This window comes from Carcharhinus amblyrhynchos, chromosome 3, assembly GCF_965287045.1.
Source record: "Carcharhinus amblyrhynchos chromosome 3, sCarAmb.v2.hapA, whole genome shotgun sequence".
Taxonomy (NCBI): domain Eukaryota; kingdom Metazoa; phylum Chordata; class Chondrichthyes; order Carcharhiniformes; family Carcharhinidae; genus Carcharhinus; species Carcharhinus amblyrhynchos.
This window is the reverse complement of record NC_137326.1, coordinates 78,230,410-78,257,099: the sequence shown is the minus strand read 5'-3', so window position 1 is coordinate 78,257,099 and position 26,690 is coordinate 78,230,410. Positions and strand designations below refer to the sequence as shown.

At 45.2% G+C, this 26,690-nt stretch overlaps 1 protein-coding gene and 1 pseudogene across 1 annotated transcript in view; both read left to right on the top strand.

Annotated features, from left to right (window-relative positions):
* The window catches only part of LOC145341211 (coagulation factor X-like), a 77,984-nt gene extending 53,615 nt beyond the window's left edge, over positions 1–24,369 (top strand). Inside the window, exons 10-15 of the mRNA XM_080186133.1 lie at positions 3,981–4,168; positions 5,161–5,185; positions 9,160–9,294; positions 11,201–11,385; positions 21,304–21,421; positions 23,662–24,369. Of these exons, the coding sequence (XP_080042259.1) occupies positions 3,981–4,168; positions 5,161–5,185; positions 9,160–9,294; positions 11,201–11,385; positions 21,304–21,421; positions 23,662–24,206 (1,196 nt within the window). The 3' untranslated portion in view covers positions 24,207–24,369. The remainder of the gene's footprint in view (positions 1–3,980; positions 4,169–5,160; positions 5,186–9,159; positions 9,295–11,200; positions 11,386–21,303; positions 21,422–23,661) is intronic.
* LOC145341666 (U2 spliceosomal RNA) lies at positions 12,868–13,000 on the top strand (annotated as a pseudogene).
* Positions 24,370–26,690: the final 2,321 nt, after the last annotated feature.

Sequence of the window (26,690 nt, the reverse complement as noted above, 5' to 3'; positions counted from 1 at the left end):
CACAACCTGGTCTCTCTTCAATGGATTCATTTATAAGGTGTTAGCATCCCTGGCAAGACCAAGTTTTATTTCCGATTCTAAATGCCCTCAAGTTCATCCCATCATGTCAACTTGAGAGCTGGTGCATTTTCCTTGTCTGCAAATGCTCTCTGCTACTCTGGACTTCCTTGGCCTGCAATCCTCAAGTGATCGATGTTACATTGACTAATTCCTGAGGTCTGTGTTTTCCAAATCCAGGGTGTCAGGACAAGCAGCATGCAAGTGGATAATGGGAAATGGATCAATGGATTTGCCTACCATGTGCAAGACTTACTGTTAGTAGGAAGCTGAAAAACATATCATTCATAAATATGGATTGCATTATGCCAGTGTTACAGAGAAAAAAGAGGAGTCTATCAATAACAGAGCATCTTTTGAATGTGATGTTGGTATAAGACAGAACCTTTAAGTGAGTCTTGAGGCATGTGATTGCAGCAAACTGTTATGAGACGACTGTGAGACACACTTATTTTAGTGAACTTCATTAGAGTTTTCATGTCAGCTTCTTCATCTGGGAGTATGGCCTCTTTATGGCAAATATTTACAGAGTTTGGATGGCGTGGTAGCACAGTGGTTAGCACTGCTGTCTCACAGCGCCAGGGACCTGGGTTCGATTTCAGGAGTCTGTCTAGAGTTTGCATATTCTCCCCATATCTGCATGGGTTTCTTTTGGATGCTCCAGTTTCTTCCCACTGTCCAAAGATGTGTGGGTTAGGTGCATTGGCCATGTTAAATTTCCCCTTAGTGATCAAAGATGTACAGATTAGGTAGATAACTAGGTAAATGTGTGGGATTACAGGGTTAGGGCCTGAGTAAGATGTCTTGTCGGAGAGTTGGTGCAGATTCAGTGGGCCGAATGGCCTCCTTCTGCACTGTAGGGATTCTATGAGTTGTGGTCAGTCATCTCTACCAGGCTGTCTTGTCTGCAAGTCACTGTAGCTTTTCAGATTCAGCAGGCACTACACCTATGTGACTTTATATAGATAATGTGCAGGTTTTGTATCCAATGAGTTTTAAACAAATAAGATTGAAATATTTGACCTCAAGAGTTGAAACAAATAAAATATACCATTTCCAACTATGGAACTGCAGGAGTGTTACAGTAGGTGGCGTCACAGACTACGCAGATGTTACCTGCGAGGATGTCCCAACTTGAAGCACCAGTTTGTGGGGGTGTATAGCTTTTGTTTGGAATGTTGTGAGGAGTCAGGTAACATCGGTAAAGAACCAGTCCAGTTGTTGCATTAACAATTATTAAAAATATTTATTAACTTAAAAGAAAAGAAAATCACACAAAAAGGACTACAATACTTTAAGACACTTAAATATAGGAATAACTAAACACATCCACCATTTGTGTTGAAATTATCCTTTGTTTCAAAATATATCTATGCTCCCTGGACTCATCGGGCCTTATTTTACCATTCTGATTCTAAGTGCTGGGCGGGCTTGAAACTGGGAATGTTTCAGACCTGACTTTTAGACCCATTCTCAGGCACCCCCATATGCAGTCGGTCTGAAAAAATATCAGCAATTCTGAATCAGAAGCCCGTGAGCTTCATCACAAGCTGCAGAAGCCCATGAGTTGGGCTTAACACGCCCGAAATCCTGCAGCTCCGATTGGCACCTCCAGCTGCGCATGTGCAGAAAGAAATGATAGAATGCTGCTCCCTGCCACATCTCTCCCGGGCTGGATAATGCCTCCCCCGGCCCTCACAGACATTGCCCCACTCCCACAATATTACAGACTCCCTTATCCCTCCACCCCCTCCGCCACCCAGATTGATCACAGGCCCTGCTCCCCCCTCGCCCTCACTGAGCTCAGGCAGAGTGGCACCGGACCCTTGCTTCCCCCCACTGATCTCTGGCAGAGTGGCAACAGACCCCTCCTCCCCTCCTACTGATCTCAGGCAGACTGGCAGAGGACACCCCTCCCCCTCACTGAACTTAGGCAGAGTGGCAGTGGACAACCTGCCTTATCCACCATCTCCCCCACGCCAATCTAAGTAATCTGTTTCTACTACTCGAGCAATTCACACCTGATCATCCTTAGATCTGTTATATCTTTGGAGTACCCTGATCACTTTCAGAGGCTTGTCTGATCTGGAAACGCTGGCTGTTCCTGTTGCTGGACAGATTTTTACATTTTAGGCCTTTTTAAAATTCTTGCAACTGCTGCTGCTAAGCAAAAACCTGACAGCAGAGTTAGGGAAATGGAATGTTGTAACTGGTTTCATTGAATGTCAGGCTATGGTGTCTAACTATATCTTTGATTGTTCAGACAGGCTAGCCTGGTTATCAGTCCCTGAAGATGGTGGGATGCTATTGGTGTTTGATGTTACTGATGCTGACGAGCTGTACGGGTAATGTAAAGAGTTCAGGTAGGTGTTGAGATCATACTGACCTTACTTTGAACTGTCGGTCTATTAATGATGTGTTCAGAAATTAATGCATAAAGAGGCATTTAACAGATTTACAAGAAGTTTCAGTGTTATTAAGAGAGATTTGAAAATTCTTAACAGGTAGGCAGCACGGCGGCACAATGGTTAGCACTGCTGCTTCACAGCTCCAGGGACCTGGGTTCGATTCCTAGCTCGGGTCACTGTCTGTGTGGAGTTTGCATATTCTCCTCGTGTCTGTGTGGGTTTCCTCAGGTGCTCTGGTTCCCTCCCACAGTCCAAGGATGTGCGGGTTGGGTTGATTGGCCATGCTAAAATTTCCCCTTAGTGTCCTGCAATGCATAGGTTAGAGGGATTAGTGGGTAAAATATGTAGGGATATGGGGGTAGGGCCTGGGTGGGATTGTGGTTGGTGTAGGCTCGATGGGCTGAAGGGTCTCTTTCTGCACTGTAGAGTTCTATGATATCACAAATTGATTTTACCATTAAACATTAATCATGTTCCTCAGGTTTTCGTAAGGTTTTTTGAATGGACACTTATGGACTAACATGAGAAGCCTACAATGGATTGTTTCATGTTAAAGTACAAAGGGCACCAAGAGATTCAGAAGTATATACAGAGCTCACCCCAAAAATAAATTACTCTCATAAAACATCCATCATCTCAAACATCAATCTAATCTTTCTCTCAATTTTTCCACATCAAATGCTTCTTTGACAGTCCAATTTCACCACCTCAGGACTACTCTCAGGGGCCTAGCTGGGATTGCAAAGAGGAAAGCCTTTGTACTTATACAAAAGCAGTGGCGGAGAGAAGGTTTTTGTTTGTTCACCTTCAATCTCCAGTGTGTGCAGCCCAGGGACACCCAAGTGTATCACTGCCTCATGAACCTGGTGGTGGGACTTGGACCAGGGACAGCAAGTTGAAAACAAGCCTGAAAATGAAATGGCCTTTTTTTGTCTCTTGATGCTTCAGGCCTGGACATTTACAGGCCTCTGACGTCCAATCCCAATTCTCAGTGCATAGTATCCAGGGCTTTAGCGTTGCAATTTCAATCGTCCAATCCACTAAAATCAGGCACACCACAACATGAAATGGCTGAAATGTGCTGTCTCCCACTGAGGGAACTGTCCACAGTGGCTACTTACTTCTGCCTTTAGTTGCTGACCCTGTGAAGACCAAACATAATAGTTTACCTTGAGCACAGTGACAGGATAAAAGTCCAGGAAACTGCACACTTCATCACAGGCTGACATGTAGGCACAAGGAAATGAGGGTGGAAGTGATTGGGTGGATGCATCAGTAAGCAAATTGGAATGAATCTGGAAACTGAAGAAGTTATGTGAATTTGCAGGCTAGCAAAATTTCCTACCTCACAGCAGAACTTGAAATTAACCAAGTGCCTCAATTTAACCCAAAGCTCAGGGTCCAACGCCAGGACTAATACCGCTTCAGGACTAATACATGCACTTGACCTTTATTAATAAAGGGTTTAGCTAGAGCAGCCTGAGCTAGCAATTGTGGTTTATTCCCGAACCCTAGCATCTCATTGCCGTGACATTTTTACAGTGTTTTGCCAGAAGAATAAAGCAAACAGAGTGCTGAGAATTCAGAAACGTGCAAACTGGTTCTGGGAAGAGGTGAAACCAGGATCTCTGGAGCGAGAGTGCTATGAGGAATCCTGCTCATTTGAAGAAGCGGAAGAAATCTATAAAAACCACGAGAGAACTGTAAGAATTTTTCGCCTGATAAATAGATATTTTTAATATTTATTTTTTCTTGGGATGTGCATATCATTGACAAGGCCAGCATTAATTGCCCATTCCTAATTACCCTTGATCTAATTGGCTTGCAGGCCATCTCAGAGGGTGTTTAAGAGTCAACCACATTGCTATATGTAGGCCTGACCAGGTAAGGATGATAGTTTCCCTTCCTAAAGGACTCTAGTGATCCAAAGTGATCATTACAATAATTGATGATAGTTTCAAGGTTAACTTTCCATGCTAGATTTTTACTTAATTGAATTTAAATTCTGCCAGCTATCATGGTGGGATTTGAACCACTGACCCAAAGGCTTGGGCCACTGGTTTACTAGCTCAGTGATATTGCCCCTATGCTACTAGCTTCCCTCTGCTTTTTTATATGTTCCATTGTGAAGTCAAGATTCTGCATCCAATATCCAGCACTTGACATCATTTAAAACTCCATTTCCTGTCTCCGGTCCAAGTTCCGTTCCCAGTTCTTTCTCCCTGTCTCGTTCATGCTTCCAATGCCTGTCCCCATCCAAGCAAAAAATCCCAATACCACTCCCACTATCAATGCTATTGATTGGTTTGTTTTGAACTCTGTGTAAGAGTCAGTTTCCTCTGTACCATCCAGCCTTTCCCCAGGATCTCCCTGCGTTGAACAGAGGAACGTGTAGTTTGTTTCTGTTTCAGCTCAACACATTGTGTTTTCAAATGGATGCCAGAAAGGAATGTGCAGCCTCATGAAGACTATTTATTTTATATTGTACAGCAATTTGGTGATTGAATGTTCAGCTAATGGTGCTAAAACTAGTCTTAGTCAAATTAGTAAATTGGAAGTAGCTGGCCAATTTTTATTTACCATGTGTCTGGAGCCTTTGCCAGTGTAGTTCACAGTTCAAAGGTCCATCAACACAACATTATGATTTTGATGAGTAAATTGCAAACATTTTAACAAATTTCTTTTCTTTTAACAGTTGGAGTTCTGGTTCTCATACAAGAGTAAGTGCTATCATAATCACTTGTGGTGATATTCCTCCATCTAGGATACCTCTGACCAGCAAGCTACAGCCAATCATTGTGCCTAACCCCTTGTAAAATATCTCCTGGGTGCTGATCATAGCCACCATCCCAGGAGAGACAGGAGAAGGATTCTTCTATTTCTGCAAAAGTTGCATAAAGTCACCTGGGCAGTTCTGTAATAATGAAAGATAGCTAATGACCATATCTCTCTCAAATGTATTAGTTCAACCAGTGATTCTTCAATGTGGAATGACTAAGCAAGAATTCACAATAGCAAAGATAATTAACCATGAAGATGTCGGCCCTAGCTTAATTAAACAATTAATGCTTTCAGCAACTCACTTTATTTGTCCCAGACGCTTGGACCTTTCAGCACCTTCCCCATTCAATCTATATGGTCTGAATGGATGGTTTGTTAGCAGAATAATACTTGGTATGACTTCAGTTACATGCTATTTTTAGCACTAAAATGCAAATTAATAATTCAAGAGACAAAAACAATACTTTTGCTTGAAGGAGCGAACAAACATTTTGGCAGATGTGGGAGGAAGTTACTGAATGCTGACCAAATCATTAGATCTTTCTTTAGTTCAGTTCAAGCTAAAGTCCATTTTTCAGAGTCCTCAGAGTCTACCATTTACTTATACTCTGCCACCTGTTATTAAATTCTTCGAGTGTTTCATTGAATGCTTTTCTCTATCTCCCTCTCACAGATCTGAATCCTTGTGAATCATCGCTATGCCTCAATGGCGGTTTGTGTAAGGTTGTGGGCCACAGTTACATCTGCCTTTGCCCTCCCCTATGGAAAGGAGAGTACTGTGAAATAGGTTTGTTGCTGCTTCTGATAATATATATCAACCTACCCTCTCAACAACGTGGATCATTAAGCTTTGTGTATATGTGGTGTTGTGCACAAGAGTGTGCCTGTGTGAATGTGTATGTGCATTTTTTTATTCATTCCTGGGATGTGGGTGTTGCTGACTTGACCAGTATTTATTGACCATCCCTAGTTGCCCTTGACAAAGTGATAGCAAGCATTCTTCTTGAACTGCTGCACTTCAAGTGCTTTAGGTGCACACACTGCTGTTAGGGAGGGAGCTCCAGGATTTTGATCCCGCAACAGTGAAGGAATGGTGATATATTTCTCAGTCAGGATGATGGGTGATTGGGGGAGACCCTTCCCTGCAAGCCACAAACTCCTCACTTGGAACCATTAGCACCTGATGGTATTTCCATGCCTTTGTCCTTCTAGATGGTAGGGGTTACGAGTTTGGAATGTGCTGTCAAAAAAGCCTTGGTGAGTTCCTGCAGTGCATCTTGTTGATGGTGTACACAGCTGCCTCTGTGCATTAGTGGTTGAGGGAGTGAATGTTTGTACAAGCGGGACCAATCAAGCGGACTGCTTTGTCTTGGATGGCGAGAAACTTCTTGAGCTTTGGTGAGGCTGCATTCATCCAGGCAAGTGGAGAGCATTCCGTTACACTGCTGACTTGTGCCTTGTACATCATGGACAGGCTTTAGGAAGTCAAGAAGTGAGTTACTCGCTGCAGGATTCCTAGCCTTTGACCTCTCTTATACCCAGAGTATTTATATGGCTGGTCGAGTTCAGTTTCTGGTCAATGGTAACCCTTAGGCTGTTGACAATGCAGTTTCAGTGATGGTAATTCCATTGATTGTCAATGGGTGATGGTGATGGTGGTTAGATGGTGGTTGGACATTGTCATCACCTGGCACTTCTGTGGCTCAAATTTTATTTGCCACTGTCAGCACAAATGCAGATTTTGTCTAGGCCTTGTTGCATTTGGGCATGAATCGTTTCAGTATCTGAGGAGTCACAAATTATGCTGAACATTGTGTAGCCATCAGTGAACACACCCACTTCTGACCCTATGATGAAAGGAAGGTTATTGATGAAGCAGCTGAAGATGGTTGGCCGAGGACACTACCCTGAAGAACTCCTGAAGTGATATCCTGGAACTGAGATGATTGATCTCCAACAACCGCAATTATCTTCCTTTGTGTTACATATGACTCCTACCAGCATAGACATTTCCCTGTTTCTCAGTGACTCCAGTTTTGCTCATGCTCCTTGATGTCACAGTGGGTCAAATGCTGCCTTATATCAAGGGTAGTCACACTCACCTCAATTCAGCTCTTTTGTCTATGATTGGACCAAGACTGTAATGAGATCAGGAGCTGAGTGACCCTGGTGGAACCCAAACTGGGCATCAGTGACCAGGTTGTTGCAAAGCAAGGGACGCCTGATAGCATTGTCGATGACCCCTTCTATCACTGTGCCTGGAAACAATGTCAGACTATTCCTTGACTATCTGTGGAAGAACTCTCTCAATTTTGGCACAAACTCCCAGATGTTAGTAAGGAGTACATTGGAAGGTCGACAGAGCTGAGTTTGCCATTTTTGGTGATTAGGTCAATGCCAGGTGATCCATCCGGTTTCATTCCTTCTTGACTTTCCAGTGATTGGTTACAACTGAGTGCCTTGCTGGGTTGTTTCAAAGGGCTTTTAGAGTCAATCATATTGCTGTGGATTGGAAGTTACGTGTAAGACAGACCAGATAAGAACAGCAGATTTCAATCACAATAAGAGACTTTAGTGAACCACGTGAATTTTTACAACAATCGACAATGGTCAAGATCATCATTTGACTTTTAGTTCCAGGTTTTTACTGAATTCAAAGTTCACCAACTGTTGTGTTGTATTTTGAACCTGGGCCCCCAGAGTATTACCTGGGTCTCTGGATTACTAGCCCAGTGGCTCATGTGTGTTTGTGTCTGTGTTTGTGTCTGTGGACCTGCGAGTGTGTTTGCATTTTTGTTTCAGTTGCTGCTCTTTGCTGATCTTATCATGTTATACACCTCCCTCCACACATCATCCTCAAAAGAGACAGTGAGCTGTACCACAGAGATCTTGTGGCAGAGTGGGCAGTATCCCTACCTCTAGCCGGAAGCTCTTGGTTCAAGTCCCACTCCAGGATTTGATGGCCACAGGAGCTGGCCACATAAATAGCCAAACAGGTTGATTTTCAGCCTGTAAATCCTTCCAATCTGCCTTGTGGCAGACTTTCCTGGTCAGCCATACTGCAGAATGCAACAGCAAACCACTGCCAAGCACAATCATGGACCTATCCAATGGAAATCCATGGTCATCAATGCCCTCTTAGGTTGTGAGACCTGAAGGGTGAGCTGGAGCAGTATGACACAACATTAACAATCTTTAATTACTCTCTCACCGCAACTGCCAGATCCTCTGATCGTTAGTGGGTTGCACTACAACCAAAATTGGTCAAAAATAAACAGTAGCACCTCCAGGACAGTAGGACTTAGGAGCAGGAGTAGGCCATTCAGCCCCTCAACCCTGATCTGCCATTTGGTAAGATCATGACTGATCTGGTTGTGGTTTCAATTCCACCTTGTTGTCTGCCCTCCATACCCCTTGCCTATTAAAAATCTATCTAACTCTCCCTTGAATAAATGACACAACTTCCACTGCTTTCAGTTGAAGAGACTTTCACAGACTAATGATCGTCTGAGAGAAAAGAATTCCTTACCCCCAAAAGTCCTCATTCGGCCCATTGAACCTGACAACAATCCCACTCAGGTCCTACCTATGTAATCCCACCTATTTACCATGCTCATCCTTCTTACACTAATTTATCATGGCCAATCAGCCCAACCCACACATCTTACGAGTATGGGAGGAAACCCACACAGACCTGGGGGGAATGTGCAAACTCCACACAGTTACAGGAAGGCCAAAATTGAACTCGGGTCCCTAGCACTGTGAGACACTAAACAATGTGCCACCATGCCACTCATATTTGTGCTGCCACTGCCGTTACATTCACACAGGCTTCACTGACTGATGAGTCACTGTGTAAACCTGATTATAAGCAGATATTTTTCCTGTGTTTATGTATTATTCTTTAATTCAGAGAATCTGGATTGTAAATATAAGAATGGCTACTGTCAGCAGTACTGCAACTTTAACACTGCAACACAAAGGGCAAAATGCAGCTGTGCAGATGGTTATCAACTGGATGAAGACCAGAAGAACTGTGTTAAAAATGGTACTGACTTCACTTGTCACTAACTCACATTTCATTAAATATTGATTTTGGCCACAAGATGCATCCTGTTCAGAATTGTACAAACTCGAGGAGCATGATTTGATTTATCATTGTCATTTGTACTAATATACCATGAAACTTATTGTTTCTTGCGCACTATACAGGAAAAAACATACCGTTCATACAGAAGGAAAGGAGAGTGTGCATAATGTAGTGTTACAGTCATTGTTAGAGTGTAGCGAAAGATCAACTTAATGCAAGGTAGGTCCATTCAAAAATCAGGTGGCAGCAGGGAAGAAGCTGTTCTTGAGTCAATTGGTATGTGACCTCAAACTTTTGCACCTTTTTCCAGATGGAAGAAGGTGGAAGAGAATATGTCCAGGGTGCATAGGATCCTTAATTATGCTGGCTGCTTTTCTGAGGCAGCCGGAAATGTAGACAGAGTCAATGGAGGGGAAGCTGGTTTGTGTGATGGATTGGGCTTTATAGTTTCTTACGGTCTTGGGCAGAACAAGATCCATACCAAGCTGTGATACAACCAGAAAGAATGCTTTCTATGTTGCGTTTGTAAAAGTTGGTGAGAGTCGTAGCTGACATGCCAAATTTTCTTAGTCTTCTGAGAAAGTAAAGGCATTAGTGGGCTTTCTTAACTACAGTGTCGGCATGAGGGACCAGGACAAATGGTCGGTGATCTGGACATCTAAAAACTTGAAGCTCTCACCCATTTCTATTTTGTCCCTATTGATGTAGACAGGAGCATGTTCACCACTACACTTCCTTTATTGTTGTCACACCAGTTCACCAGATTGTCACTCCTGTACTCTGTCTCTTCATTGTTTGAGATCCGTCCACTACGGTGGTGTCAGCAGCAAACTGGAAAATCGAGTTGATGGGGAATTTGGCCTATCCTTACTGATTGTGGTCTGTGAGTTAGGAAGTTCAGGATCCAGATGCAGAGGGAGGCGCAGCCCAGGCCATGGAGTTTGGAGATGAGTTTTGTCAGAATAATTTTGTTGAAGACTGAGTTGTAGTCAATAAATAGGAGTCTGACATAGGTGCCTTTGTTATCTAGGTGTTCCAGGGTTGAGTGCAGAGCCGGGGGATGGCATCTGCTGTGGACCTGTAATGGTGGTAGGCAAACTGTAATGGATCCAGGCAATCCAGGAAGCTGGAATTGATTCGTGCTATGACTAATCCTTTGAAGCACTTCATAATGATGGATGTCAGAGCCACTGGATTATAATCATTAAGGCATAATGCCTGGCTTTTTTTAGGTACGGCAAACATGGGGCAAACTTTGTAGTTTGACAGCATCAAGCCTTTGATTTGAACTTTGGATAAATGTTCTAACACCAAATAACCCCTAAATTGGAGACAAGTTGGGACTTGTACTGCTTCCAAAGTACAATCCCCACCCCACATCGCTGTTCACTGATTACAGCTAATGGCGCAGCTCCCAATGTTTCCTGGCATTTGCTGTGAATTATCACACTTTTAGGGATATGTGGGGAAAGAAAGGAACTTGTGCAGAAATGACTGGATTGACAAGCTACCTACCACCTTCAATGCAGCGGTATGATTACTGACCAGGGCAACCTGCTTGAACCTTGGTGTAACCAGCAACCAACAGCTCTGTAAAAATCACAAAATATAATCAGATGCTGCATGGAACATGAAAGCATTTGAGCCTTTTGGAACCTAGAAACATTGATTGCAGCGAGACAACTGGCATTGGGCAAAACTGGCATATGTGCCAAGTGCGGGCAATTGGGTCTAGCTTAGAGATTTAGAAAAGGGCTGCGTGGACAGGTTGGGCCAAAGGGCCTGTTTCCGTGCTGTAAATCTTGTTTCTTGCTGCATCCCTCTTTTTCCATCTGATTTGTTTGTCTTCTGTGTTCAATTCCAGTTACATATCCATGTGGGACGTTACCTCTATATGGATTAAAAACTCGCTCATTGGAAGAGGAACTTTCCCTCAATGAAACAGACACTGACTCTGAATACTTAACAAAGTTAAATTATACAGAAGTTGAAACTCTGGGGCGCGTTGTTGGTGGAAGCATTTGCAGACGAGGTTTTTGTCCTTGGCAGGTGAGATAAAAGTTCTAAATTGGTATCAACTCATTCACTTCAGATATTCTGTGAGCCATATTTGTGTATCTATTGGTGGAGATGGGAGTTTGGATATGTAAAGTCTTGTTAAATTTTGTGGAGATGCAGTTTCTATTAAGAACAAAGGGCTGACTTTCCTGTGAATAGCATTCTTAAAATCCCTACAGTACAGAAGGAGGCCATTTGGCCCATCAAATGTGCACTGACTTTCCGACAGAGCATCCCACCCAGGTCCTATCCCCCTAATCCCACGGATTTATTCCACTAATCCTTCGATGTACACATCTTGGGTCACTAAGGGACAATTTAGCATGGCCAATTCACCTAAGCAGCACATCTTCAGACTGTGGGAGGAAACCGGAGCACCCAAAGGAAACCCACGCAGACACGGGAGAACATGCAAACTCCACACAGCCATCCAAGGCAGACATTGAACAAGGGCCCCTGCTGCTATAAGGCAGCAGTGCTAACCACCGTGCCACTATGCCACCTTGAATGCATGTTCAAGGATCATGTATTCCCTAAGTGCTAACATATGAAATACAAGCTAAAACTAGTAATGCTTACTGAATGAGACAGAAGTGGGAGGATTACCTCATCCTTTCTGCCTCATTTTCCTATTCTGTTTCCCTACATGGCACCCATCTGGAGATTTGCTAAACCCAGCCCTTTTCTGATTAGATTCTCTGTCAGGGGCAGGGCTTGTGCACCAATGAACAGCGATTGCACTAGCACTTTGGATATCACAATAGGAACTACACTTCAAGAGTAAAAGTTGACTTTGGGATGTCCTGAGGTTGTGAAAGATTCTATAGAAATACATGTTTTTCAAGTATTTCTCTCACATGACATCAAGATACTGAAAGTGACAGAAGCTAACTTTAGTCATCAGTGTATCATTGCCCAAATACACAGAAAATGTTTCTTCACATACACAAAACCTTTCATAAGTGTATTCTCCACCTTATTTTAAATGGATTGATCTATGCACTAGTCTCTCGCCGTGAAACTTGAGGGCCTTAATGCACAATTACTAGTCATGGTAGTTGTCACCTTCTACGCAAATGGAAATTTAAAGCATCAACATCACCACATAGTTTCTCATCAGATCCTGAGGCACATCCTAGAACTCCACTTCAGAAGAAATTCGTAGACAACCCACAACAGTATGATTAGCTTTTGCCTGAAATTGTTTTTTATTCACAACTTGTACCCTATCTGCTTAAAGTCAGGTATCTGCACAACATCGGGACATGTTGTTGATAAACATGATATCTGTGTTTCACTGTACTTCACCATGACAACACTTCAACTGTGCTTGCAATGAGAGCCAATAACAAATGAGAAGTATATTCTAGAGCAGGGCCCTCAGCATTTGCTGTGATATATCATGTGAGGAGAAATCCTTCAATAGCTGTACTGAAAGCATATGGCTAAGATCAAGTGTAGTATCTGTTCTTATCAGCTTCTCGGCCTTTTGGCTAAGATCAAGTGTAGTATCTGTTCTTATCAGTTTAGAGGTGTCTCCTCGAAGGGGTTTGCCGCCGGTGGAAACCTAACGGTGCCAACTAAGCTGGTTGAGCGTCCACCCCTTCAGGATTGGGTCAGTTGCTCGGGTGTACTGCATACAAACTGACTGGCCTCGGACTGGGAGCCGTTCTCACTGTCTACAAGCGTTCTTAGCCTGAGGCTCGGATTTCGCAAAGAGCTATCGGATCTCGATGGGCGTTGTGGAAGCAGGCGTCAGACGATCGGGAGAAGACCGTCTACAACACTTGAGCTCTGCTGCTATTGGTGGACCTTAAAGCTGGTTTCAAGCCTCTGGCTTGGACCTAACGCCGGTACAGTACGACTCAGTGTCACCGAGCTATGGCTGCAGCTACATCGAAAGCTGCAGGCCAAGGACTGCCCAACACCATCCGGGTGAAGGCTTCGGGAGGAGACTCGCCCGTGGGCCGAGACTTCGTCGTGAAGAAGGTACTGTTTGAGTGCTGCGGATTCCAGGCAGCAGACGTCTACGGTGTGGCTGAATACAACAACCAGCCCTACGTGGACGTCAGCTTCAGGAGCCTGTCAGGATGCCTCAAGTTCCTGACAGCCCTCAAGGAGAAAGGCAAAGAGGGGCCCCTCTCCATCCTGACGGCGGAGCCCCTGTTCACCGTGCCGTCCCAGAGGAACCGGGTTATCACGTTCCAAATGTATAACCCCTACGTCCCTGCGGCTGATGTGCTGACGTTCCTCTCCAGGTACGTGGAGGTGAAGGGTGAGAGCGCGGATGTGATGGACAAGTACGGAATCTGGACCTGTAAGAGACAGGTGAGAGTAACTCTCAGGACTGACCCCAACGGAGGCCTCCTGCACCCGCCCTCCAATTTTGCCATCGGGGGGAATCGAGGCTTCCTGTACTACGCGGGACAGCCTCGAGTGTGCCGAATCTGCGGCAAAACCGGCCATTTTGCCGCGAGCTGCAGCACCACCTTCTGCAGAAACTGCTTGAAGGAAGGGCACGCGACAAAGGACTGCAGCGACAGCAAATGTTGCAACCTGTGTGGGGAGGCTGGCCACGTCTACAGAGCCTGCCCCAAGCGAAAGGTCACTTACGCCCAGATCACCGGAGGCGGAGTGAAGAAGGCAAGCGCCCGTGCCACCTCAGAGGGACAGACGACCGGTCCAGAGGCAGGCCCAGAAAAGGCTTCGGAAGGACGAGTGGACCCCCCAGTGCAGCAGGAGGACGCATCGTCAGCACCACCAGCAGAGGGCGCCGAAGCCATGGAACAGGAGAGCTCGGAGCTCGAAAGCCCCTGGCTGAACGTCAAATCCAGGAGAAAGATACGGAAAAGGAAATCCGTGGCAGCGAGACCCCTCAACGGTGACGTCTCCTCAGATGATGAGAGAAAAGCTGCCAGACGACGACAGAACCGCAAGAGGCTCTTTTCAAAAGCGACGAAGGATCCACAGGTGACGGGGAGAACCAACGCCATCGCAGCAACAGCAGACCATCCAGACGATGGAGGCAACACTGCGTCCGCGGCGATCCCGACTCCGCAGAGCAGGAACAAGGACGCTGACACCGTCCGGTACGAAGACCGGCCAGCAACCCCGACGCAAGCCGACGGCCACATGACTCCGACGATGTCACCCAGTCGCCGACGAGGATCTGAGGCAGGTTCGGATGGATACATCAGCCCTGCCGCCCTGGAGAACTTCGTCAGCGCCACAGGAATGAGGAACCGGGTGCATGCTGACTGACGGACATGTAAGAACTGCCAAATCTTTTTGTACTTTAAAAATGCCTTTTAAGTTTGCCTCGGTAAACGTACGCAGTGTCAAGGACGGGTTGAGATGTGCGTCCACATTATCCTACCTGGCCAACGTCAAAGCCGACCTGCTGTTCCTGCAGGAGTGTGGGATCCCTCACCTCAGCAGCTACAGGTGTTGGTCGAGTGTGTGGTCCCACGGACCGTCCATCTGGTCAGGTGGGAACGACTGCCGTTCCTCGGGCCTCGGCATCCTGCTGCGGGGAGGTGGCTTCACCATCTCCGAAGTTAGGGAGGTGGTGGGGGGACGCGTTCTCGTAGCAGACGTCACGTACAAAAACTGCCCTCTCAGGTTGATTAATGTGTATGCCCCTGCCGCCAGAACCGAGCAGCTGGCGGTTTTTGAGCAGCTGCCACAGCTGCTCACCACCTCCAGGCCGGTCATTCTGGGTGGGGACAATTGTATCCTAGACAAGGCCGACCGATCCAGCAGGGCTGAAAACAAACTGGACGCTACGTCCAGAGCCCTGCTGGAGACGGTCAAAGATGCCAAGCTGCTCGACGTCTTCAGCAACCCAGCAGACGGAGGGCAGCGCAGGTACACGTGGTCGCGGCCCGACGGGTCGGTTCGCTCCAGGATCGACTTTATGTTTGTGTCCCGCGCGCTCACGGTCAGGCCCACCGACGTCAGGCCGGTGTTCTTTTCTGACCACTGCCTCCTGCTGGCCGACTGTCAGCTGGAGGCAAACCAGAAAGTGGGCAGGGGGTCCTGGAAGCTGAATGTAGAACTGTTGACCCCAGAGAACCTCGAGGAACTCAGGAGGGTTTACCACGGTTGGAGGACCGTCAAACCCTTCTTTGAGTCTCCATCGCTCTGGTGGGAAACCATCAAAGGCAACATCAAAAGGTTCTTCATTCGCAAAGGGGTTCAGAAGGCCAGGGAGAGACGGGGGGACATGTCCCGACTCCAGAAAAGCATGCAGGAACTGCTCCAACTGCAGTCGATGGGGGTCGATGTCAGGGAGGAGCTCCAGGAGGTGAAGAGCCAGCAAGCCTCGCTCTTTGCCTCGGAGGCCGCCAAGGTCATCTTCCGGTCCAGGGTCCGCTCCGTGGAGCAGGACGAAAAGTGCTCGCGCTTCTTCTTCCAGAAGGTGCACAGAGAAACCTCTGTGATCAGCAGCCTGAAGGAAGAGGACGGCTCAGTGGGGTCATCGCAGTCTGACATTCTGAGGATCTGCAAATCCTTCTATGCCGGACTGTATGACCTGAAGCCGACAGACAGCACGGCCTCCCAGTCTTTCCTGTCGTCTATCACGCAGGTCTTAGACGACGGTGAGCGGGACAGCCTGGAGAGACCGGTATCTCTGGACGAGCTGACCAAGGCCGTCGAGTCCTTACAGAAGGGTAAAACTCCCGGAAGCGACGGCTTACCGGCGGAGTTTTACTCGGCGTTGTGGGACTTGACGGGCCCGGACCTCCTGGAAGTATACGAGAGTATGCTTCTGGAGGGCAGGATGTCAGAATCCATGAGGAAAGGCATCATTACCCTCATCTACAAGCAGAAGGGGGAGAGGGAAGAAATTCGGAATTGGCGACCCATTTCACTATTGAACGTGGATTACAAAATTCTGGCCAAGGTCATCGCCAACCGGGTCAAGTCTGCTCTGGGGTCAGTGATCCATCCTGATCAAACCTGTGCTGTACCCGGCAGGAAGATCTCTGACAGCCTGGCGCTACTCAGGGATACGATTGCCTATGTGCAGGACAGGCAGGTGGATACGTGCCTCATCAGCCTCGACCAGGAGAAGGCGTTTGACAGAATATCGCACAACTACATGATGGATGTGCTCTCCAAAATGGGTTTTGGGGAGGGAATACGCAATTGGATCCGGCTGCTCTACACAGACATCAGTAGCGCAGTCTCAGTCAACGGGTGGGAAACAGATAGCTTCCAAATCAGGTCTGGAGTCAGGCAGGGCTGCCCTCTCTCCTCCGTCCTTTTTGTGTGTTGCATTGAACCCTTTGCCCAGGCCCTCAGAAGCGACCCAGGCATCAAAGGGGGACAATCCCAGGCAGCGGAGGCACGCAGGTCAAAGCCTCCCTGTACATGGATGACGTGGCTGTCTTCTGCTCGGACCCCTCGTCTGTCCGTAGGCTCCTCCAGGTCTGCGAGCAGTTCGAGCTGGCCTCAGGAGCCAAAGTCAACCAGGGAAAGAGCGAGGCCATGTTCTTTGGGAACTGGGCCGACAAATCCTTTGTCCCCTTCACCGTCAGGGCAGAGTACCTGAAGGTGCTGGGGATATGGTTCGGAGCGGCAGGGGCATGCATCAAAAACTGGGAGGAGCGCATCGCGAAAGCCAGGCAGAAACTGGGCTTGTGGGAGCAACGCTCGCTCTCCATCACAGGGAAAAACCTGGTGATCCGGTGCGAGTTGCTGTCCGTGTTGTTGTACGTGGCGCAGGTGTGGCCTATCCCCAAATCCTGCGCTGCAGCAGTGACGCAGGCCATCTTCAAGTTTATCTGGAGATCAAAGATGGATCGCGTCCGGAGGGAGGCAATGCACAAATCTCCAGAGAACGGAGGGAAAGACGTTCCCAACGCCGCCCTCATCCTGATGGCTACCTTTGTGAGCGGCTGCATCAAGCTGTGCGTAGATCGTCGGTACACCAACAGCAAGTGCCACTACTTTTTGAGGTTCTACCTGTCCCGAGTGTTGCGAAGGATGGGTCTGGCCACACTGCCGCGGAACGCTCCGAGTAGTTGGACCGAACCGCAGCACCTGTCCTTCGTGGAGAAATTTTTCTGCAAACACACCTTTGACCACAAGGCGATTAAGCAGTGGTCAGCGCGTAACGTCCTTGGGGCCCTGAGAGAAAAGGAGAAGGCGGATCCTGTCGGATGGTTCCCTGAGCAGACTGTCAGTGTCATCTGGCAGAACGCCTCATCACCAGAACTGACAAACAAGCACCAAGATCTGGCTTGGCTGGTGGTGAGAAGGGCACTCCCCGTCAGATCCTTTATGCACGCTCGAGGTCTCAACATCACCGCACGCTGCCCTCGAAGCGGCTGTGGAGCTGACGAGACGGTCGCACACCTCCTTCTGGAATGTGCCTTTGCAAAGAAGGTCTGGAGCGAGATGCAGTGGTATTTGTCGAGGTTCGTCCCGAGCAGCTCGGTGACGCAGGACTCTGTGCTCTACGGGCTGTTTCCGGGAACGCACACCGAGACAAATATCAACTGCTGCTGGAAGGTCATCAACCCGGTGAAGGACGCACTTTGGTCCGCACGAAACTTGCTGATCTTCCAGCTGAAAGAACTGTTCTCGACCGAGTGTTGCAGACTGGCACATTCCAAGGTCCAGGACTACGTGCTGAGGGACGGGCTGAAGCTTGGGGCAGCCGCCGCAAAGGCACAATGGGGAAAGGCCACGCTGTAAGGCCTTTTAACGGAGGCAGACCGAGGGCCCAGGAACTGCAGAATACCCTCGACCTGCGTAACTGTGTGCCAATCTGAGCACTAACGGCACACAGTAATCTTTTGAGGCGTGTATATAGTTTTTTAAGTATTGAAATGTAATCATTGTAATTAGGACAAATATGTAAATATTGAGACATGGACATAGTTTTTTAAGTACTGAAATGTTAAGTACTGAAATGTAGTCACTGTAGTTTTGGACAGATCAGCAAAAATGTTTTCATTCCGCATTGTTTTGCTACTCGAAGCCCTGTACATTGTAATAGATTACTTGAGATTTTTATGAATAAAGTATATTTTTGGAAAAAAAAATGAGGGAATTAAAGATTTAGAAGTAATGGTCCCAACTTGGAGATCATTGTAATATCCTTGTGCTTTTATTCTTCTCATGCTATTTCTCATTCACTCACACACTTTGTCCTCCCAAATGCTCTCAGTTTGCTGAGTATCTCATCTTCAGCTCCCTGAATATCACCTATATAGTGCTGAGTTTTGCATACTTATTTCCCTGAACAGCAAATACTAAGTTTAATGAGTATTGGATGTTCAATTCTTTGAATATCATGCATGCAATTTCCTGAATATCATACTCCAGTCCTTGAACATTCCACGCCGAACTCCCTAATGATTACACATTCAGCAGTTGACTGTATCCTTTCCTTGCAGTATGCTACCTTATTTCTATTATGAGCAGGACAAAGTGTGATGAGGAACAGCCATTTCAGTAGTACTTGATGGTTGCTGCTTTGAAACTCAAGGACCTTTAACAGAAACAATGCAATGAGTCTTATGATCAGTGCACTTTCCAAATAATTTGAGGTGATATAGTCACACGATTCTTTGTGAGTAGAGGGAATACATTTGAGCAATCAGCAACAAATAGACCTGGTATGAGCAGCTTCCTGATCAACACACCTTTTCCTTCTGGTGTATAACCCAAGGATGAAGGAAATGAAAACTATAATTTACATTTTATTTTAGTTCAAGTTATGACTAACTTCCTGGCTTTGACTAATCTAGTGGGGTTGTTAAGTTTCTTCCATTGTTCCTCTGGCCTCAGATGGCGCGCAATGTGGTACTCTTCGCAACTGCACTTCAATATATTTACCTTCCATTCCAAGATGTTATTTTTGGGTTGCCTAATTTCAGACATCAAAACCCTTCAACTCTGAAAGTTTGGGGATTCTATTCCCAAAGAAACAATTTGTAGTTGGTTCACCAACCAAATGACTAACTGGCCCTTTTACTGCAGCCACTTGTGCAGATGTTGCACCTGATTTGCCTCCACCATCCAGCATCACTTCACCCTCCCCTTCCCTCCCTCAAATGTGCCTTCTCTGTGCAAAACAGAACTTGAAAAGCTGGGAGCCTGGCAAAAATAGTACACTTGCAGCAGTAATAAAGATTTGATTAGCAGCACCAATTCACTTCACTTTTGGAAAGGACTCAGCTTTTGATTAAATTCGCAGGCGCACAAAGGCCCAGCCCAGAAATGATACCATTAATTCTCAGCTGATGATTTTCTCTGTATAAGTCACCTGATCTAAACCCATGCATATGCTCACTTTAAGTTTTCTCCTTCTTAAAAGAAATTATGGAATTATTTTTCAAATAATACTAATGTATTCTTTCAACAATGGTTTGTAGCAGAGAATTTCATATTTTAATTAACATCTGTGGATATAACTTTTTTCTCAATCTCTCCTTTAATTCTTCTTCAATCTTAAATTGGGGCTCTCCTGTTAACCATATTGTTGCGCGGTTGATACAACCAATCACTCCTTACTCTGAATGAACTCTTCAGAACTTTAAATCTACCATTTCATCCTACATAAGAACATAAGAAATAGGAGCAGGAGTAGGCCATCTAGCCCTTCGAGCCTGCCCCGCCATTCAATAAGATCATGGCTGATCTGTCACTGCTCAGTTCCACTTTCCCGCTTTCTCCCCATAACCCTTAATCCCCTCTCTTATCAAAAACCCATCAACCCGCTTCTAAAAAATATTTAGCGAGGCAGCCTCCACCACTTCAACGGGCAGAGAATTCCAGAGATTCACCACCCTTTGAGTGAAGAAGTTCCTCCTCAAATCCATTCTAAACCGCCCCCCTTTTATCTTGAGGCTGTGCCCCCTAGTCCTACTGTCTTTTTTGAGCGGGAAGAGTCTCTTCACCTCTATCCTGTCCATCCCATTCATCATCTTATACGTCTCAATGAGATCTCCCCTCATTCTTCTAAACTCTAACGAGTACAAGCCCAGTTTATTCAGCCTCTCCTCATAGCTCAACCCCCTCAACTCCGGTATCAGCCTAGTAAACCTCCTCTGCACTCCCTCCAAGGCCAAAATATCTTTGCGCAGGTGCGGCGCCCAAAACTGCACACAGTACTCCAGCTGCGGCCTCACCAATGCCCTATACAGCTGCAGCAAGACCTCCCTACTTTTATATTCAATCCCCCTTGCTATGAAGGCCAGCATCCCATTCGCCTTCCTGACCACCTGCTGCACCTGCAAGCTGGGTTTTTGCAACTCATGCACAAGGACCCCGAGGTCCCTCTGCACCGTCGCCTGCTGCAGTTTTTCGCCCCGTAAGTAATAGTCCTTCCTACCATTCTTCCTACCAAAGTGGACCACCTCACTCTTGCCAACATTAAATTCCATTTGCCATTTCCTGGCCCATTCGCCCAGCCTATCTAGATCCTTCTGCAGACTCTCCACACCCTCCGCACAATTTGCCGTTCCCCCAATCTTGGTGTCATCAGCAAATTTCGACACCCTACACTCGGTTCCCTCCTCCAGATCATCTATATAAATGGTAAAAAGCTGAGGCCCCAGCACCGACCCCTGGGGCACTCCACTAGTCACCATCTGCCAATCCGAATAGCACCCGTTGACCCCCACTCTCTGCCTCCTATTTGACAACCAGTCCTCTATCCACGCTAACACCCTACCCCCAACTCCATGTCCCTCAACCTTCTGCAATAACCTCTTGTGAGGTACCTTGTCAAACGCCTTCTGAAAATCTAGAAAGACCACATCCACCAGCTCTCCTCTATCCACCGCTCTCTATCCTTAACCTTCTTAAGCTGTAAAAAGACCAAACATGAACTAGTTTTATTTTACACACAGTACTGAGGTATGTTATTGACTCCATTTTTGCTGTTTTTAGGTGTTGATAAATAATAGGGATGATTATGGCTTCTGTGGTGGGACTTTGATTAACAGTCGGTGGGTAGTGACTGCAGCTCACTGCTTTGATACAATGTTGCCACACTCTGTTACAGCAGGTAAGAGCACATATATGGTCCTTCTTAGTTATACCAATCTGCAATTTCAGCCTTTAATTTCAGTTATTATTTTCCTTCCACACTCCTATCTCACTTCCACTGCACTTATCACTTTTTCACTTATCTTTTACCTTCTCCCCTGCCCCTTGAACTTGTCACTCCCCCGGCAATCACAACTTTGATGTTTCAGCTCAACTTGTCCTTTCTCCTGTGGTCTCTTCCATTTATCTTTCACTTTCATTTGACTTTTCCTTCTCCATTCCTCTCCCTTTCTTGGCTCTTTTGCAGCTCCTGTTTCTCTTTATCTTCCTTCATACCTGCCTTATCCTTTATGTCACTTACTCTGCATTACATTTCTCTCTGTCCACATCTTTTTCTCAGTCACTCATTCCGCTCCACTATTTTTTCTTCACTTTGATGTTTTCTCTTGTCTCTTTCTTAATCTCTCCTGCATTTATCTCTGTCATCCTTCCATTTAGCAAATGCAATATAATGTAGGAAAGTGTAGGAAAATGTGAAGTTATGCACTTTGATGGGAAAAATAAAGGAGCTGAATACAATTTAAATCTTGAAAACTTGCTGAAAGCAGCAGCATAGGGGGATTTGGGGGTCCTCATACGTAAATCACAAAATGCTAATATTCAAGCTCAGTAAGTCATAGTGCAAGCAAAAGGAGATGGAATATGAAAATAGGCAAGTTTTGCTAAAACTGTGCAAGGCACAAGTTAGACCACATCTGGAATACCGTAAACAGTTTTGGCCTCCTTGTCTAAGGAAATATATGCTGGCACTGGAGGCAGTCCAGAGAAGGTTCGTTAAGTTGATCCTGGGCACGGAGGGATTTTCTTATGAGGAGTGGTTGGGCCTGAGCTCATTGGAGTTTAGAAAATGAGAGGTGGCCTTATTGTAACATACAGGATTCTTAGAGGGCTTGACAGGGTAAATGTTGAGAGGTTGTTTCCTCTTGTGGGAGAGTGGCATCATCTCAGAGTAAGGTGTCAACTATTTAAGAAAGAGATGAGGTAGAATTCCTCCTCTTAGGGTAGTGAATCCCTGGAATTTTTTTACCACAGAGGACTGTAGAGGCTAGGATGTTAAGTATGTTCCAGGCTGCGATAGACAAATTTTTAATCGGTCAGGGAATCAAGGGTTATGGAGGTAAACATAGTACGAAGTCTGACAACACCAGGTTTAAGTCCAACAGGTTTATTTGATAGTAAACTCACAAACTTTCGAGGTTAAACTCTTTGTCAGGTGAACGGAGATAAGACAGGAAAGTAGAGTTGAAGATTATCAGATTAGTCATGATCTCATTGAATGGCGGAACGGACTCGATCGGTTGAATGGCCTAGTTTTTATAGAACATTACAGTGCAGTACAGGCCCTTCAGCCCTCGATGTTGCACCGACCTGTGAAGCCAATCTAAAGCTCATGTAACTTACGCTTTTCCAATATCATCCATATGTTTATCCAATGACCATTTAAATGCCTTCAGTTTTGGTGAGTCCACGACTGTTGCAAGTAGGGCATTCCACGCCCTTACTACGCTCTGAGTAAAGGACTTACCTCTGACATCTGTCCTATGGTTGTGTCTTCAGTCTCTCAGCTGTCTCATCCTTACACACCTGTTTCTGTTCCTTGAACTCTGCTGCTCCATCGTGTACCTCTCCATCATGTACCTCTCCTTCGCTCCTGTCTCTAGTCATGTGTCCTTCTTTTCTTCATTGTTGTACGCCTCTTTCATTCACTCCCACCTCTCCTCATTATCTCCCCCACCACCACCTCAATTTGTTTACCACAGCTTGCTTCCTTTGACAGTTCTCTTTGTTTTCTCTGTTGTGATTATTTCCATGCCAATTACTTCTTCTCTCATTCTTCACATCATACTTTCAGCTAACCCGACACAGAATAGGTATGGAAAATTCTCAGCTTCAGCTGCTAACTCATTGTTTTGACTAGATGTCACCTAATAGTGTATATTTTAAAGACTATTTCAGATTATATCAAAGAATATTACAGTACAAAAGGACACCATTCTTCTTGTATAGGTTCTTTGAAACAACTGTACAATTAATCTGACTCCCCTGCTCTTTTTTCATATGCCTACAATTTTTTATTTTTCCTTTTTGAAAGTGATAATTGAATCTGTATTTACCACCCATTCAGGTAGCACTTTCTAGATCATAATTACATAAATTAAACCATAAAAGCAGCTTCTGAAACTGCTCTTACTCCACCAGGTGAATTTGACAAACTTCGAACGGAGATCTGGGAAGAGAAGGTTTTAGTGAAGAAGTTTCTGATCCATCCTCGGTACAATCCAGAAATGTATGACAACGACATTGCCCTTCTGTATTTGAATCAGTCTGTAAATTTTAGTGTTTCCATTGCTCCAATTTGTCTGCCCAACTATAACCTGGGCCAGCTCCTACTGCAACATGGGAAGGTGGGGATGGTGAGTGGCTGGGGCCAGACCTACGAAAGAGGCAGGTCATCCCGATTCTTGAGACGGGTCCGACTTCCATACGTCGAACAGGAGACTTGCATCAAATCAACAAATTTGTCAGTTACAGATAATATGTTCTGCGCTGGGTATGAAGATGTTGCAATGGATTCCTGTCGGGGGGATAGTGGAGGACCCTATGCTGTTTTGTATCGACGAACATGGTATTTGATTGGTGTAATTAGCTGGGGTGAGGGCTGTGCCAGAGAAGGAAAATATGGTATGTATACTAGGGTTCCTGGCTACTTATCATGGATACATGAGACTTTATCAGAGTACTGAGATTTTGAATTCTCTGAGCAGTCACCAATTATTGTGAATGAACAGAACAGGAGCACAAGAGAAAAACAGAAGCACTGTGTTACACATTGCAACACTGAGCAGCAGGTCTCAGGACTACCATTTAACTTTATGTAGAAGATTAGCCCCCAGTAAAATAGCTTTATCAACCACAGGTAGTTTCACAGCAGACAGTAGTTAATATTCTCATCTAAAAATTACTGCTGGCGATAGCTGCAGATGAGGACTTAATACGTTAATTTGATGTTTTCTGTTGAATAATTTTGATGCATTAACATTGACACAAATTCCAGTCACAGGAAGAGGCAAGAATTTAAGGTTACAGCAGGAAGCAAGGTTATCCAATTATCACCTATCCTTAAACTGCTCCCTCCTTAATTCCTATTGTGATCGGAATTGTATTGATAGAATTGAGCAGCTCTCCTGGGTACTGCAGTATCAAATCTGGCACTAGAGGTTAGGTTTGTAACCTGACACTTCCATGCAGTTTGGATAAAGAACAAATAAATTGATTTGCAAATGCTGATAGCTGAATTTCCTTTCTTTCTATTCTATTGACTACTGCAATTCGCAAACTATTATCCATCATCATGAAGGTCAGAATAATTGATAGAATCTTGGGCAGCTTCTCCCAAGCCCAAGAGGCCAAGTGACACATAATTTGGCCATTAGGATGTTAAAAGTCACCCTTTTCTGTCACTTTCCTTAATCACTGAAAAAAGATGAATCTAAAAATTGATGTTTCAACAGGAACACTCCCTGTAAGTAGTGTAGCCTGTTGCATCAAGTGATCATTCCAATCTACAGCGCCCAGGGCTACAAAGAGCGCTCATCTAATTAACATGTAGTCTTTATTAGCTGCCTCCACCCAAACAACAACACAGCAGTATTTGAAGACTTAACTAATTGCTTTTATCCTGAGTAAAAAGTCTGACAACACCAGGTTTTTACTTTTTACTTTTTACTGTGTTTACCCCAATCCAACGCCGGCACATCCACATCATGACATTTATCCTGAGTACCAGAAGTCACTGGCTAAGGAACCATCTATCAATAGAACTTCTAAGGAGTAGTACCTTATCTTTACCATGTTCACGACAAAGCCAAGTCTTACTAACACCTCCGATGTGACAAACAAACAATTTGTCCAACGTCTGCAAACACACAAAAACTATTGAGCATTTCAATGTTAAGTTTGCATATACACTGGTTAATCATCTGTCCATTCGGTGGTGAGCTGTTTTTTGAAGTGGTACGCTGTATAATATGCATCAACTGAGAGAAAGCAAGCCAGTACAGATTCTCTTCTTTCTCTTTCAGTAATTAAAATTAAGATGCAAATTAGATCAAGCCTTGGAGGAGGAGCTACACCTACTCCAATCAGCTTGGATCATGTAGATCAAGCCCAAGACAGGAGCTGAGAGCCCTGTCTTGTCAGCTTGGATTGGGAATGTCCCAACTTGTTGGGACTCTGAATTGAATTGGATTAGATTTGATTGGATTGGATTGGAATAAAGTTTTAAAAAAATTAAAATTTAAAATGATCAGCCACATCTCCAAGATAAGGTTTATAAGTCGGTATTAACATTTCTTAAAGGTCTCTTGTGTTTTTCAGAGCAACAAAATCAGAAAATCAGGATGAATTCAGTAAAAAAACTGGTTAAAAACATATTTAGTTTGAATGTTAAATCAAGAAAACAAAAGTAATCAAGGCACATTTAAGTTAGTTACAAACATTCAGAAAACAAAGGAATATATTTATTCAGACTTTGGTGAACAGAAAGTTGGGTTTCATACAGCTGACAATCAAGTTCCAATCACATGAACTTGACATTGTGTTGATTTCAAACTTACAATGTTTTCCTAGAGTAGTGGACGAGAAGAGGATTGGGAGAGGTTTAAATGTCAACAAAGATTGAGAAAGAAGGGTAGGAGAAACTATGAAGCTGGGCTAGCGCTTAATATAAAAAAGGATAGCAAGAGTTTTTATAAGTATACAAAAAGGAAGAGGCTGGCTAGGGTGAACATTGGTCCCTTAGAGGATGAGAAGGGGGACTTAGTGGTAGGGGATGGGGAAATGGCTGAGGTCTTGAATAACTTTTTTGTTTCGGTCTTCACGGAGGAGGACGTGAATAATTTGTCAGATGTTAGAGATGGAAAGGTGGTAGGGCTGGAGGGTCTCGATGACATTACTGTTACTAGAGAGGTGGTGCTCGACAGACTGGAGGGGCTGATTGTGGACAAGTCCCCCGGACCGGATGGAATGCATCCGAGGGTTCTGAAAGAAATGGCGGAGGTGATAGTGGATGCCTTGGTGGTTATTTTCCAGACGTCACTGGATTCCGGGGAAGTGCCGGAAGATTGGAAAACGGCTAATGTTACGCTGTTGTTTAAGAAGGGTGCCAGGCAAAAGGTGGGGAATTATAGGCCTGTTAGTTTAACGTCTGTTGTAGGTAAAATGTTAGA